At 40.5% G+C, this 14763-nt stretch overlaps 1 protein-coding gene across 1 annotated transcript in view; it reads right to left on the reverse strand.

The window, feature by feature from the left end:
* The window catches only part of grin2aa (glutamate receptor, ionotropic, N-methyl D-aspartate 2A, a), a 168981-nt gene that overhangs the window by 15543 nt on the left and 138675 nt on the right, over positions 1 to 14763 (reverse strand). The window contains exons 5-9 of the mRNA XM_085403491.1: positions 14315 to 14517; positions 10192 to 10363; positions 8545 to 8698; positions 7391 to 7516; positions 6832 to 7061 (exon numbers count right to left, since the gene is read on the reverse strand). Coding sequence (XP_085259617.1) covers positions 6832 to 7061; positions 7391 to 7516; positions 8545 to 8698; positions 10192 to 10363; positions 14315 to 14517 — 885 coding nt within the window. The remainder of the gene's footprint in view (positions 1 to 6831; positions 7062 to 7390; positions 7517 to 8544; positions 8699 to 10191; positions 10364 to 14314; positions 14518 to 14763) is intronic.

Here is a 14763-nt window from a genome sequence, read left to right on the forward strand (position 1 = left end):
TCATTTCTCTCTGCCTCCTCCACAAACCCCCTCTCAGGTATAATCAGTGTATCAGAGTACAGGTCAAGAGTTTTGTCCAAGCGTGCTTGTAGCTGAGGTAAAAACCAACCCTCCAGCACTGTGGTAACAATCTGCCCTCGGTGCCAGAAGCAGACAAATCCTATCAATTACAAGTGTGTATTTATGAGCCTCACTCTAACCACATGCTGTGCTAGTTTGTGCGCCGACGGTTTCAGTCCATATTATTAAAGCGGTTCTCAGAAACATAACACTGCATGTCATCTCAAACGCTTACAGGCTTACTTTACTTTGCTTTAACGTATTCATACAACACATGATTGACTCCACTTGTTTTCTCTGTCTGTTCAACATACACAAAACTCATCTGCTTGATTGTTTGCAAAAACGATGCACTGTTTGCTTGCATCAAAAACGAATCTGCATAATATATTTGAGCATATTTCTAAGCGTTTATACATGCTGCATCTGACGGCACATATATGTGTCTCTGCTGTGTAATCAGGTCAGGGTGAGCGTGAGCGCGTGTCGACAAGTCAAACTGCGCTGTGCATACGAGTGCGCATTCATATGTTAGTGGAGATGTCACACAGTGTGTTTGTCAGCATGACAAGCAACAGCCCTTAGGAGACATTCTCTCCTCCCACAGTCCTTGCTATTGTTTACTTCTCCTTCTTCATCTTTTCTTCATTTGTGCCTTTCTTAAGGTTAAATAGAAGCTTTTAGGTCAGGAGAGGGTAAATGTCCCAGGAGGAGTGAGAGGGGGGTGACAGGGGCTGGTTGGGGTGTGGTGGAGTGGCGGGTTGGGATTCAGACTTGAAAAGCACTCTTCTCTTGCTTGATAATTACCAGTGAAGGGCTTTTAAGAACTGCACCAGCTGCTGATAACGAAAGCTTAATGCAGAGCTGACGACAAAATGAAGGAGCGGAGGCAGGAGAGGATTTGAGGCTAAGATAGGTGTAGATAAAAGAACTCACCGTCCTGCAACATAGCCACAACCAGATCGTGGGGATTGTTGTCCGTCAAGGCTTTCTGGCAAGATTTCCGGACGATTTTCTGATGCAGGGTTTCCAAAGACTATTTTAAAAAAGCACGTATTCTCAACTTTCAAATACTGCCATGCTGTCAGAAACCTCCAGGTCTTACCAAATTATCCATAAGATGTACTTTAGCGTCTTTTCCTTGATACAGCAGTATACTTTTACTTGCAGGTTAGCTGCCAAAATCTGTTTGATTAGCTTTAGAAAGAGATCACAGTTTGGATCAAATATATGCAGGGTTGCGCAAACCCTGCACATTAAACTGCATTTCAATACAATGCCATGGGGAAAGGAGAGCATCAGTAAGAGGTGAGCTTTGAGTGAAGTGAGTCATCTGGCCTAAATCTGGTAATGTGTGTAATGACTGTAATAATCACTAATCTAATTAAAATATGAAGGTTTCTCACAGGACAAAATCCAGTTACCTGGGTAAAAGACTCAAAACCCAGAGGAGAAATTTCTCTCAGCAGCCTGAGAACACTTTTCTCCTTATGTACTGTAAGTGCATGTAGGGTGTATAGGTGCTAATAATAGGTATTAAAATCAAAGTGATATGTAAAGGTATCACACAAATTATTCTTATTAACTAAGCTCAATGTCAAACGCCAACATCAAAAGCCTTAAATAATCTGTAATAAAACTGTGAACATATACAGTCAGGTCCATAAATTTTTGGACAGAGACCTTTTTTTTCTAATATTTGTTTTCTGTTCCACAATGAATTTTAAAAGAAACAACTCTGGTGCAGTTGAAGTGCAAACTTTAAGCTTTAATTCAGTGGGTTGAACAAAAAGACTGTATAAAAATGTGAGGAAGTAAAGCATTTTTTTAACACAATCTCTTCATTTCAGATGTTTTATTTTCTGTTTTTGCAGCTTAGTGATGGCTTGTTTCACCTGCATGGAGACCTCCTTTAACCACATATTGTCTGTTCACAGCAAAATCTTCCTTTTATCTGTTGAATTGGTAATGACATAATGAAAGAATTGCCCACACCTGCCCATGAAACAGCCTTCGAGTCAATTGTCCAATTACTTTTGCTCATTTAAAAAAAAGGATGTCACATGAGCTAAAACTCTTAAACCCTTCATCCAATTTGAATGTGGATACTCTCAAATGAAAACTGAGAGTCTACACATTATGTCCATGTACGTTACATAACTATAATTGGAATATGTTTTATTAAATAGGTAAAAACTTTCACCTTAAACAAGGCACAGGTTACATGTTTACAGACACTGGATGGCAATGTGAGTATCAGTTGACTCCACAAACCACAGAAAGGAGCAAACCTACAAACCTACGCAAGCTAAATGGAATAAAAACAAATAAAATAAAACACAATAAAATTATAGTAACTCTGTGCAACATATAAATATATTGCTTACAAATGTCTGTGGTTATCATGAAACCTTGATCGATCTCATTGCTTTTGCCATGTTTATTAACTCACCCTACTCCTTTATTTTCTTCTATTTTGTCCTGCAGGTCTTCTTTGGTCTGTTCTGCTTCTGCTTTCCCGTCCATCTCCTAATCACTATAAACTGACTGGTTCTTGTATAACGGTTTGTTACTTTACCTGAGCACTCAAAGGAGTTTATGCAGCATGCTTCCTTCACTCATTCACAATTTTCTATGCTTAAGTGGTTCCTGCCGAACAGTCGGAGACATTCACACTCTGATGGATGTATTGGAGAGCAACTTGGGGTTAGTATCTTGCCCGAGGATATTTGGCATGCAGACGGATACATGTCTTACTATGTTTTTTTATTCTCTGTGTGTGTAAATATTATGCTATAAAACAGTGGAGATCACGACATGAACAAAATTATTCAGACTATTTGCAATGAACTTGCAACCTCGCTGCCTTTAAAATGGTTGAAGAGCAGATCTGCGATCACACCAGTCTTCAAAGTGACTTTGGTGCATCAAAATGCCAATAAATGGAATGACTTCAATTAACTGAGATAAACTGGCAAAAATCACAAATCTGTTGCAATGTCCACAGAAATTCATGTCAAACAAAAATTTACATTAACAACTTACATTTGTTGTCTACTCAGAACCTCGTAGATTTGAAACAAAATGTTTGAATTATAGCAGGCACTGTGCAACCTTGCTTTTACGTAGAGTGAGGCACATTGCAGAAGAGTTGCACTCATTTATGAACTAGACTGCAATTATTTGCAAACCTTCACTAGTCTGTCTGAAAGTGACTGCAGTCAGACAGTCAATGTTTGGACGAAGGCTGCCTCCCACCAGGTGACCTCTGTAATTGCCATGCGATCAAAAGTGGTCGTATTGTGCCATCCTATTTTTAGTGACTGAGTCATTGGGGGTCTCCACGCTACATTTTCATGTCCCATCGCTTCCCAGAATTTGTCTGCATGTCTACAAATCTACATGTTTTGCTCATATGTGACTGTTTTTTTTAACATTATTTAGATGTTTTAAATCTCTTCTAAGTAGATGCATGTGGAAAGTGCCAGAACCTAGTTATTTCTTTCATCATAATGCCGCTGAAAGCTACTACAGCTCCAACAACAGCAGCAGATTGTTTACATTTGAACTTTGAAGTCTGTAGGCTTCACAAAAAGCAATTTTATAATGCTGAGAAACCGAAACAAAACCGAAAAGCAGAGAAAGAGCAGCCAGATTTGCAAAGACAAATCCCCATGCACCATAAAACACCAAAGACCTGTTAACTGACTGCTCTCCACTTGTGCATGAAGCAGGCTGCTTAGAGAACAAGTTTAACAGCTCAGTAAACATCCATTGCTTTCTCTTCATCAATTATTAAAACAAATAAAAACAGCTCTTCCTGTCACCATTGACTGAAATGGATCCAATGCACAAATACTGCAGCTTTAAGAAAGTTACATGTAAAATACACTTTTTTAAAAACAAAAACAAAACGTTTTTTTGAAGGCTTCAGTTAGTAGGAATTTAAAATTAAAACAATGTGACACAGCGATCGACCAGTCGTGCAGTTAATGTATAATTTTAGGAGAAACACTTATTTACCAGTAATTTGTTCTATTGTACTTCCCCACAGGTGTCTCACAGACCATTCTAAGAATTCTGTTAGTAACTAATGTAATCAACTTAAATTTATACTTGCATACAATTCTTAAAGCTCTCTATTCCTAGATTTGGCACAAACATCCACCAAATGTAATCTACAAAGTCTGTAAAATAATGCCTGTGTAACTTAGTATGATCTTTGAGCAATGCCAACAGCGACGCTAAAACGATCACTAGTTAAACTAGCTTCTACACTAGGGGTGGGTTTTGATTATTGATTTATCGATTAAAATCGATTCTAGCTTGGATAACGTGATATTGACTCAATAAAATCCAGAAACGATTTTTAAATATGAATGTATTTTGCACGAAACGCCAGAATCTCAGGTTAAACCTCACAAACTTTCAACAACCACCAAACACCTAAAACAGTAAATGAGAGCAGGTACACGGATTCTGCACAAAGACGTAAAAGCAAAGCGTGGACCCGCCGACGGATCAGAATCAGTGAGATGTCGCTTTTCTCACCCGACGGCACGGACACAGGCGGGGCTGAAAGCCGACAGCTCGCTGATTCTGATGTTTCTGTGGGTCTGCGCTTTGTGTTTACGCCCTTTTTGAGCTGATTCTGAAGCTGCAGGTTTTTATCTCTCTCCAAAAATATTGACCGAACCAGCAGCAAAAGAAGATCCAAACTTTGCTTCACATAAACATCGTCATGAATTCCCTCTGACCTTTCCTGTTTTGCTTCCACCACGATAAAATCACACTTCATGCAGACCTCTCTGTCTCTGTACTTCAAGAACAGTTTCCAATCTAAAAATCTCTGTTTTCTGCATTATTCACTTGCTTTTTACGCACAAGACTGCCGTTGTTTACAGCGCTGTTTTTTTCCTTTTAATTACTTCCGAAAAGAAAGCCTCATTTCTGCTGTTCAATACTGAACAAATTTAAACTTTTCACTTTTTAAAATTATGCAAAATTGCAAAACGCTTGGCTGTGTCTCTAATAAAACCTCTGTAACTTTGCTCTGCTTCACTTCAGCAGCATCAGGTAATGTTCATATGTTGATTAATGGTTTTCTTTCATTTTTGATCTACTGCAGAATATTTTTAAGGTCATCTGCTATAAAATCCCAGGCCAGGAAAATCTTCTTTCTTTTTATAGATAGAAAAATCAAAACGATTCTAGAAATCAGTGACGATACCCAGCCTATTCTACACTGCTGCCACTTTTCATTAGAAAGTGCAAAATCTTGTCCACTGCACATAGTTTGTGAGCACCATAAGTATATGGTAGAGATGAGCCTGTACATATATCACTACTATCAGTACTAACATTTCAGACTGAGTGGTAGTAAACTATTTGCTGCCTTTAAAGATCTGTCATCATCATTAGCTTAAATACATATTAGCTGTAACCACACCTACACGCACTGATATAACAAGACTGCGAAAGGGAGCTATCTGATTCACACCGCTGTCCATTACTAATATTCAACAGGAATGTATGCTATCACAGCTACAGCAAGCTAGCCAGAAAGCTAAAGGTAAAGCACCAAACTTAGGGATGGTAACTAACAACGGCAAAAGCCTGCTTTGGAAACTATGCCTATATTTCCCAAATGCATTGAGGGCAGTGATGCAATCTTAAACTTCATCTCGTTGAGCACTGATGCACCAGAGTGTTGTGTGTATGTGTGTGCACTTTTGTGAAGCATTTTGGTCCTGCAACTTTTGGAAGAAAAAAATGTTACTTTTAGAAAAAAATGTGTTTGCCTCATCATATAAAATGATTATAATTGCATATTAAAGGAAATGGTTGTACCAAAGTATAAGAATTTACACTAGTGGTGTTACATCCTTCCCTCAGGTTGATAGGTACAGTAGAGTGCATCTGTTTGTGCCTGCTAACAGTCTAAACCCACCTTAAGTAAACTACACAAAACATGGCCCCGCACGAGGAATGCTTTTCATCATTTTGTCGGTCGCATTTGGCTCGATGGCCAGCCTCTCTCAGCATAACTGTCTAAACGGCCATTTGCCCTTCTTGTCTGTTTCCTTTCGTTCCCAACCCTCCCTGTCTTTCCACATATTCTATTTTCTCCCTCCTAATGCCTTTCTTCCCTTACCTCAGCCTTCAAACTGGCCCATATCTGTCTGCCTGTTGTCTTGTACCATCTTGTGTGTCTTGGCCTTTTGCTAGTCCTCAGTCTCTCTCCTGCCAATTGATGTACCTCTTACACCATCCCTCCCTCCCTCTCTCCGTCTGTTTGTTGTCAAAACCCTCTATGTCAGCCTTCTCTTGATAGTATCGCCTCTAATACATCTGTATTTCTGTCCTTGGAAGCACTCTGCTCTTTTGTCTAGCCTTCTCCAACCCTCCAATCTGTTTCACTACATTTGGCTTGACCTTTTCTTTTTAATATCCCAGTCTTTCTGTTTGTTGCTGCATTTTTCTATATGCATGTCATTTTGATTCTGAGTGCATAAAACAGAGCCCATGTTAATTCATTCTGGAGCAACAGAACACAATTTCCAGCTGGATTTAAAACGGTAAAACTTGTACATTTGAATTCAGGTGACTGGAACTTTGTGAGAGGAACGGTAGTGCCACACGCAACAAAAACAGGTACTATGCTTCATTTTCCCCTTCATCCTATGATGATTTTCTAATCCTGTTGTATGATATAAAACTGAAAGCCTGCAAAAAACATATCATAAAACTACCTCATTCGTTCTTCGTTACCTTGTTGTCTGAAAGCCCGGTGACTTGGTCGACAAACTCCTCCTGAATCATGAAGGCGGCCAAGTTGGCAGTGTAGGAGGCCAAGAAGATGACAGCAAAGAAGGCCCATACTGACACTATGAACTTGCTGGTGGTTCCTTTTGGGTTTTGCACCGGCACAGAGTTGTTGAAGACCAGACCCCACAGCAACCACACTGCCTTGCCCATGGTGAAGGAAGGGCCGTGAGGGTCTGAAAACGAGGAAAGAGAGTGTGTGTGGGAAAGCGAGATGGATGGTATAAAATTAGAAAGAAAGAAAACAAATATTTCAAAATCTATTTGTAGAACAAGTGACATGCAATTTAAACTACCCAATATTAGAGCAGTGGACTTGTGCTTCTGTGTTAAATTTATGTCGTAGGTATATTGTAACCCTCCTGAAACCCTACGGCATAACTTGACGTGTACCTCCTTAGAAATGTGACTACACGCAGCAGCACCACAGCAACACAGGCATAAATGTTGGCATAGGCTAGAATCAGTGCAGAAGTCTAAATTAAGCTTTAGTGTCCGTACTCACCTTTTCCCTGTGCCAAGTTTCTGTTGAAGCCAAGAGGACTGATGTATTCGAACATGAAGACAGCCATTGCAGTCACCAGCAGGAGCATCACAAACATCATCACCCACACTGATGCACTGAATGGCTCTGTGAAAGAAAGAGAGAAAGTCAAGAGAACAGAGGTCGTGCTAATGCTTAGCTAATACTGCACTTTTTATAGCTTATCCGTCACTTTTTCTTATCATTTGCACACTCCTCGTCTTTCCACAAACTGAAGGAATAAACAGGTCAGAAATACCGTATGCACACACACACACATACTGAGGGAAGAACTCCATGTCCAAGCAGACCGTTCTAAGTTCAGAAGCCCTACAGATCTCACCCCACCCACCTACCCCAAACCACTTGCATATATACTGGCGTTCCTCCTATTTGGCTGTGGAATAAGGGGTACAGTATAGAAAGCCCTGGTGTCAGCACTCCTGTCCTCCCTCTGAGCCCTTAACATTACTGCAGAGATTAAACTCTGCTCTAATGTATGGGAGAGCACTGCTGGCATAGGGCCGCACACCGGGATGTGTGCATTTGAGTGTGCATGTGCAGAGTGGCAAGCAGCCATTATGAGGTTTTCCTGCTAAGCCCTTATAATTTCCATTTTCACACCACTAACTGCATGCTTCCACGCATGTCAGCATGTGTACTTGCGTGTGCGTCCTTGCTGTGTGTGTTAGAGTTTCTCTTTTTCGTGGAAATTCCTGCAGCCAATTTGCATGTAAGCTTGTGTGTGCATTGGGTCAGTGGCATCGCGAACTGTTGTGGATGTCAATGTTAAAGCACTCTGCATCAAATGAACGTGACTGAGGAACCATAACGGGGATATCCGTGGTCTCTTAGGTTAAAATCCTGCGGTTAAGTGCCTCTCAGGTAAGTGAGAGTCGCTGTGGCAGGAAGCGGGCATTCAGCTAAATCCCTCAGATGAAAGAGCAAGTATTGACAGCTGTGTAACAGAAGTGAATTATGTTGTCAGTGCTGTATCTGAGGGAACACACACACACACACACTCAAAACAAACACTGTTCTATACTAACACAAACCAGAGAAGCAAACAAGACAGGTTTTCTTCTTGTTCTCTCCTCAGTCTAACAAGAGAAGAGCAGCTATTTGGTGACAATTACCAAGGAAGGCTGATGGGGACACAGTTCCATTGCTACGGGACACCATGACACTGATCCCAGTTTCCACGAACGGGACGGAGAAATCGATGACCTCAGAACGCTCCTCATTGATCGTCAGAGATCCGACGGCCATGACGGCTTTCTTATAGACCACCTTTTCAGGGTAGGGGGAGGAGGAGGGAGGAGAGCAGGGACATAAGAGGAATGATTGGGGAGAAAGGAAGAGAAAGTTACAATCTACTCATCCGTTCATCCATCTGGATCCATTTCCACCCCAGCTGTCACAGGGTCAAAAGGTGGAGTACACCCTCGATAGCTATCACAGAGTAGAACAAATGTCTTCATTAGGCTAACTACATGTTGTCTCTTCCACCCAAAGTAAATGTTGACAAATCTGTGCACAAGAATGTAAAGATTACTGATTGCACATAAATAAAGTTTTTAATCTCATACTGAAATTTAATCAATGTAGCCAATATGTAAGCAGTAGTGCAAAATAGGATTAAAACAAATACAAATAACATTCAACCCATAAAATGAATTAATTAAGTGTGGTGGGGCGTGGTTTGCGGTGCCGTGCGGACGCACCTGCACGGCACCGCAAACCACGCCCCACCACATAAAGCATTAAAAAATGCAAAGTTTATAGTCTTAAAATTAACTCTGGAACTTGGGTCTTCAGGTCTGAGTTGCTATAGTAACAGTTGTTTTTTGTTTTTGTTTTTTACACTCTGTGAACATTTGCTCTGGCGATATTTAAATTTATTTTGAAACATAAAAAAATTGGAAAAACTAAATGATCATTCTAACAGTCTGCTTTAAAAAAAAAGCACATTTTAAATTGTTGGTCACCTTTTTTAGTTAAATCTGCCTTTGATTACAGATTACTTAAGATCAAACTTTCCAGTGGGCATCAGTTCTGAGGTTTGGTTGCTCACACATTTGTTGCCCTGCAATATTTACCTCCTGATCACATATAGGGGTCATTGTTGGCGAATCGCTAGTTCAGGGGCTTGCATGTTTAAATGTTGTGTTAGATTTAACGGGACTCAAACTCAAAAAAGTTCATCTGATCAGCAAGATATTTTTTGCAAATGTGAGATTCAAGAACTTTATTTACACCAGTTACACGCCAACGGATGCATCAGGGCAACTCATGGCTCAGTATCTTGCCCAAGAATAAGTTGACACGCCAACTGGAGATCGATCCAATTACGTTTTCACACAGGGCCAGGTAGGTTTGGATAGCTGTTTTCACTTCATTCAAATCATCATTAATCATCAATCTGCCTTTTGGATTTACTCGGGTTATCTTTGTCTAATTGAAATTTGTTTGATGATCTGCAACATCCAACATGCAACAAGTAACTGAAAGGAAATTTGGAATAAAAGAATGAAACACCTGTATGATATCATAAAAGGTATACCTGTGGGGTCAGCAGGTACCCCACTTAGAAGAACGAGGATGAACTTTAACCTTAATACATGTTTTCATCTGAAATGAAAACTTTGTATTAGCAAAGTGCTGCTCCATCAAAGCACATCTCCACAATGTGTGATGATCTTAGTTTCCAACAAGATGAGTAATACGGTAGTTGAATAACACAGGCACACTTATATATACACACACAAAAAGGCTCTTTTTACCTCTCCCACCATCCCATTCCAGACGTTGTTGATCTTCTTGCCATGCTTGCCATTGGTAACCAGGTACAGGTCATAGGTGAACTTCACATACTTGGCTATCTTTTTCAGAATGTCGATGCAGAAACCTTTACAGCACTTCTTGATATACGTCCCACCAGCCTCAGTCGTGTTGCTGCAGAAGCACAAAACACAAAGACCATCAGCAGATGATTAGTCTTTCGCTCGGTGTCAGCGGTGGGAAAAAAACAAATGGCATCAACGCTATGATTGAACACTGAAGTAAACATTGACAGAACAAATACCAGCTCTTTGCATAGCTTGCAAATCCATTTTTACATCCACGTTTAGGTAGGGAACCCTCATTCATTCATTCATTAAAAAACAAAAGGAACATTGTTTGCTTCATTTTTTCCATCATGTTTGTTAAATTTGTGATTGCACCAGTGAACAAATATCACCCTGGGTCTTTTTCACCTTTAAGTTCAGGTCAATCTATTCAGGAATGACTGAAGATTAGAAAAATATGCTCCCTTTTCTCCCAACGCCTCTCTGGAGAAGGAAATTTTGATGGCGCTGCATCTGCAAGCCTTGTACCATCTGTGTATATGAATTTGAGAGCAGAAGAGTTCACACACAAGAGCACATCAACTTTGAGCCACCTGGGAGTCTCATTTAACTTTTAGATGTGTGCTAATTAGAAGACGATAACCTCGTCCTTTAGCGTAACAACAACCTGGGCAAAAACTTGACGGAAAGTAAGGAGGGGACCCCCGCGCATCAGGCTGTGACTCTGCAGTACCCTTCAGAGATGAAACTTTGTCACTTTTAAGTTATTCTGCAGCACCAGGAAAAAAGAGATAACATTTGCCAGTTTTTCGCAAACTCCCTCACTAGTCGCCATCGATCTGTCAAACAAATGTCTCCCCAAGTGGAATTCTTTCCTGTCTTTGAACTGGAAAGGCATTTACTTTCACAGTCTAACAGTTTCACACAAGAAAGGGGAAAAAAGAGCCAAGTGCCGATATGTCAGCAGTTATGAATGTCATTCTATGAAACCTGCAACTTTTGAACACCACACTGAAACACTAAACAACCTTTAATCCATCACAGAAGAAATAAAATAATGGGCTTGACTCCTTTTTAGTGTAAAATAATGTCTTTTCCTAATTGCATTTGCAGCTCTGTCGAATGCAATGTAACTTTTTATTTTGCTTTCCTGATCCACACATTTCAACAGTAGCTCAACAGTTTGGACACCAGTGGCAATGGAATAAAATCACAGAGTGGATGGACGGAGAAAAAGAGATACTGGCTTGAGGTTCTGTGGGTAATGTGGTATGAGCTTAGAAGCGCTAATTAACTTAGTCTTCTCCACAGAAGAGGTCACACTAGGCAGCGGCTGCACTGTACTCTTTGATATGTAAATTTCTTGTCTTTATTCCAAGCATGGCCGCTTTAAGCACAATATGCAATATATTCTTGTGATGTTGAAGTAAGAATGAAATTGTGGTAAATGTAATGCAACTACAAGGAACAGGTTGATGTTAGCCGAAACAAGGACAAATAACCCAAGTTTCTGGCAGATTCAGCTGGTGGGGAATGGTGGGAGCTGACAGAGTAAGCATATAGGCCAGAACTTAGCTGCATTCACGAACACGGCGTTCCCATTTAGGCAGGCCACTGTACAGATCAGGCAGTAAGAGCATGTGATGTTATGGAGGCTGTTTGTGAACTTGGCAGGCCAACTTGATATAGAAACACTACAGGGCCCGAGGGGTCTCCAGGGAGGAAAGTGTGGGTCTGTGTATGACTATGAGAGCGTTAGTGTAAGTATGGCTTGCTCTTAAGCCAGGCCTGGATGAGTGAATTTCTGGTTCTGCATGCATGGGTACTCCTTCAACCCCAATCCAACCCCCGTTCACCACTCCTGGTCTGCCTCTCTCCTTCCCTCCATCTATCCCACTTTCTCCAAATGGGCGCTTCGGATGCTTGAGTGGGAATTGCGCTGTGGGAGGCTGAAAAGCAGCATTGGCCTGTGAGTGAGTGGACATGTGGCCACAGAGAGCGTACGAGCTCGTAAATGTGTGTTTGTGTTCCTCCTTGGAGATGCTTTGCTCTCCGCCCCACTTCACAGTGTTTTCTGGATGTAAATCACTGTCAGCCACTTCCCTAAAACTATCGCCGCTTAATCAACTCTGTTTGTGTGACGCAAAAAGAGCTGCAGACAGACGCGTTACGCATTGAACGAGTGACATAAAGTGTGTAGACCTTTTTTTTCACACATACATTAAAGCCCTGAACTGTTCTAGACTCTGTGTGACATGTGACATCGCAGATCTGTTTCCTTTGCCCAAATTGATCCAGTATTTAGCAACAAGAACATTGCTGATTGCTACATGTGAGAAAGGGCAACTCTGAAAAATGCCCAGACTTGATCTCCTAACATTTTCTGGTATTTCCATGTGGAAAAAATGAATATCTATAATAAATATCCATGAAAATGTACATGATCCAGACGTCATTTATTATTACGCTGATTCAGCACCACTCAAGTCACTCTGTGACATACACCCACAGTGTGTGTTTGCGCTCCAGGAATATAATATAACAAGGGGCTAGAGGTATTTTGGCGTTAGTGAAAAAAAAGAAGAAGGAAGAAATGGTATGGAAGGAAGTAAAATGCTGAGTTCAGCAGCCACCTCCATTTTCAGGAGGAAAGAAGCTGCTGCAAAGCCTGCACACTGCATCGCTTTCCGTGTTCGTGAGAGAAAGGGGAGAGCGAGACAGCATGCACTGACAGAGGAGCGCAGAGACGGCGCTGTGGAAAATGAAATACGGATGATGTAAATTTATTACCTTCTGATTATCCAATACACTCTTATGAAACTTTCTTTTATGCGGTCCTTAGTTTTTCTTCTCATACAACAACATTACGTGTAAATCAGTTAGACTGCGAGTAGAGTGTATTTCAGACCATTTCACTGTGTTGTGCTTTTCCACAAGACAAGGTAAGGAGGAAGAGAGTGGGTGAGATGACTTAAGTGCAGCTTATTGTGTTGCAATAATAAGCATGTGTGCCATTACAGGACCGCGTTGTTAGATTAAGACTAGCTGTAACACACACTTACATTTTTGTGCCTTAGGTTTAGATGATTTTAATGGATGCATTTTCTTTTAACTTTCTTATATACTTGAATATATATCATTGACATAGGCGGTAATACTGTATCTCGTTCTCATTTCCTTGTTTTGCTTATTACGGCTGCATTTACACTTGCATGATGGATGTGTCCCTAGTAGGAGCAGGTATCGAGTTTTTTGAGGTGTGATATATACTGTAGGTATAACATACCTCAAAAACTAGATGTTCAGAGTGGCCACTTGTTGATGAGACCCAAATTTTTTGTATTTTGTAAGTTAGGACCATAAATTTGAAGACAATGACTAATTTCTTTGGTGTAGTTTTGCTTCTGTGCACCAAAATAGTGGATTTTAAATCAAAAGATCAAGACGTGACTGAAGTGCAGACTTTCTGCTTTCATTCAAGGGATTTAAGGGATTTAACAAAAGCAGTACATTAACTGTTTGGGATATTTTTTATACATAATGCCCTATTTCCAGAGGCTCAAAAATAATTGGACAATTGACTGACAGGCAGTTCCATTGCCAAGTGAGGCCTGTTCCCTCATTATTCCATGACAGCTAAGGTAGATATTCCAAGTGTTTAACTTACGTTTTGGTTAGCTGATTGTTGGAATGCTTAATAAGAGTTCTTAAAATGAAACAACACCAATACTCCTGGGCGACTATGGAGGACAACTAAGGTGAATGACTGCAGAATGTTTTTCTTTAGTTATAAAATCTGAACTTTAACAAATTAAAAAAAACACACAATCAAACTAAGTCACAGATCCAAAAAACTACACAAACTGTATCCTTGTACAGATATTTGTGAACATAACTGCATTTCAGATGTTTGTTCATTCTGTTAAAACAAAATTTAATCAAACATTTTTACACCAGTAATATTTGGTGATTCGCAGTGAAGCAGCTTTACTGCATTTGCTTACTTAGCTATCTAGCTAACACTGCAGCATGATAGATGGACAGATATCCCACTTACTCTTTGATATGCTTCCTACACGGCACAGAGTTCCTCATGCAGGTACCAGTGAGTCTTTCCACGTCCTCCACAATGACAAAGGGTTTCTCCTCTAAGGTGACGATGGACAGGTGGTTGTCATCAAGCTCAGCGTCACCAAAGGAGTTGAAACGTGGCCACACGGGGTACTTCAGTGTCAGACTACGATTGTCCAGTTTCCCCATCTGGTGAGAGAAGAGGAAAGTAGGAAACAAGATATAATAACTGGTGGCTAAAAATAGAACACCTGGCACATTTCCAATGGGCTACAATGTATTGCTTTTCAATTACTGAGTAGGCTGGAAGTCAATAGACTGATTGTTGTTTGGGTCACACTCATGGCCTCACATTTACCTCCCGGGAGTCTAAACTATCACGCTGTTCTGTTGGAGATGGTTATAAGTACAAATGAAGTGAAAGCAGTGAAGAAA

This window comes from Rhamphochromis longiceps, linkage group LG4 (genome assembly GCF_057381845.1).
Source record: "Rhamphochromis longiceps isolate RC_006_pf linkage group LG4, R_longiceps_female_GT1.1, whole genome shotgun sequence".
NCBI classification, from domain to species: domain Eukaryota; kingdom Metazoa; phylum Chordata; class Actinopteri; order Cichliformes; family Cichlidae; genus Rhamphochromis; species Rhamphochromis longiceps.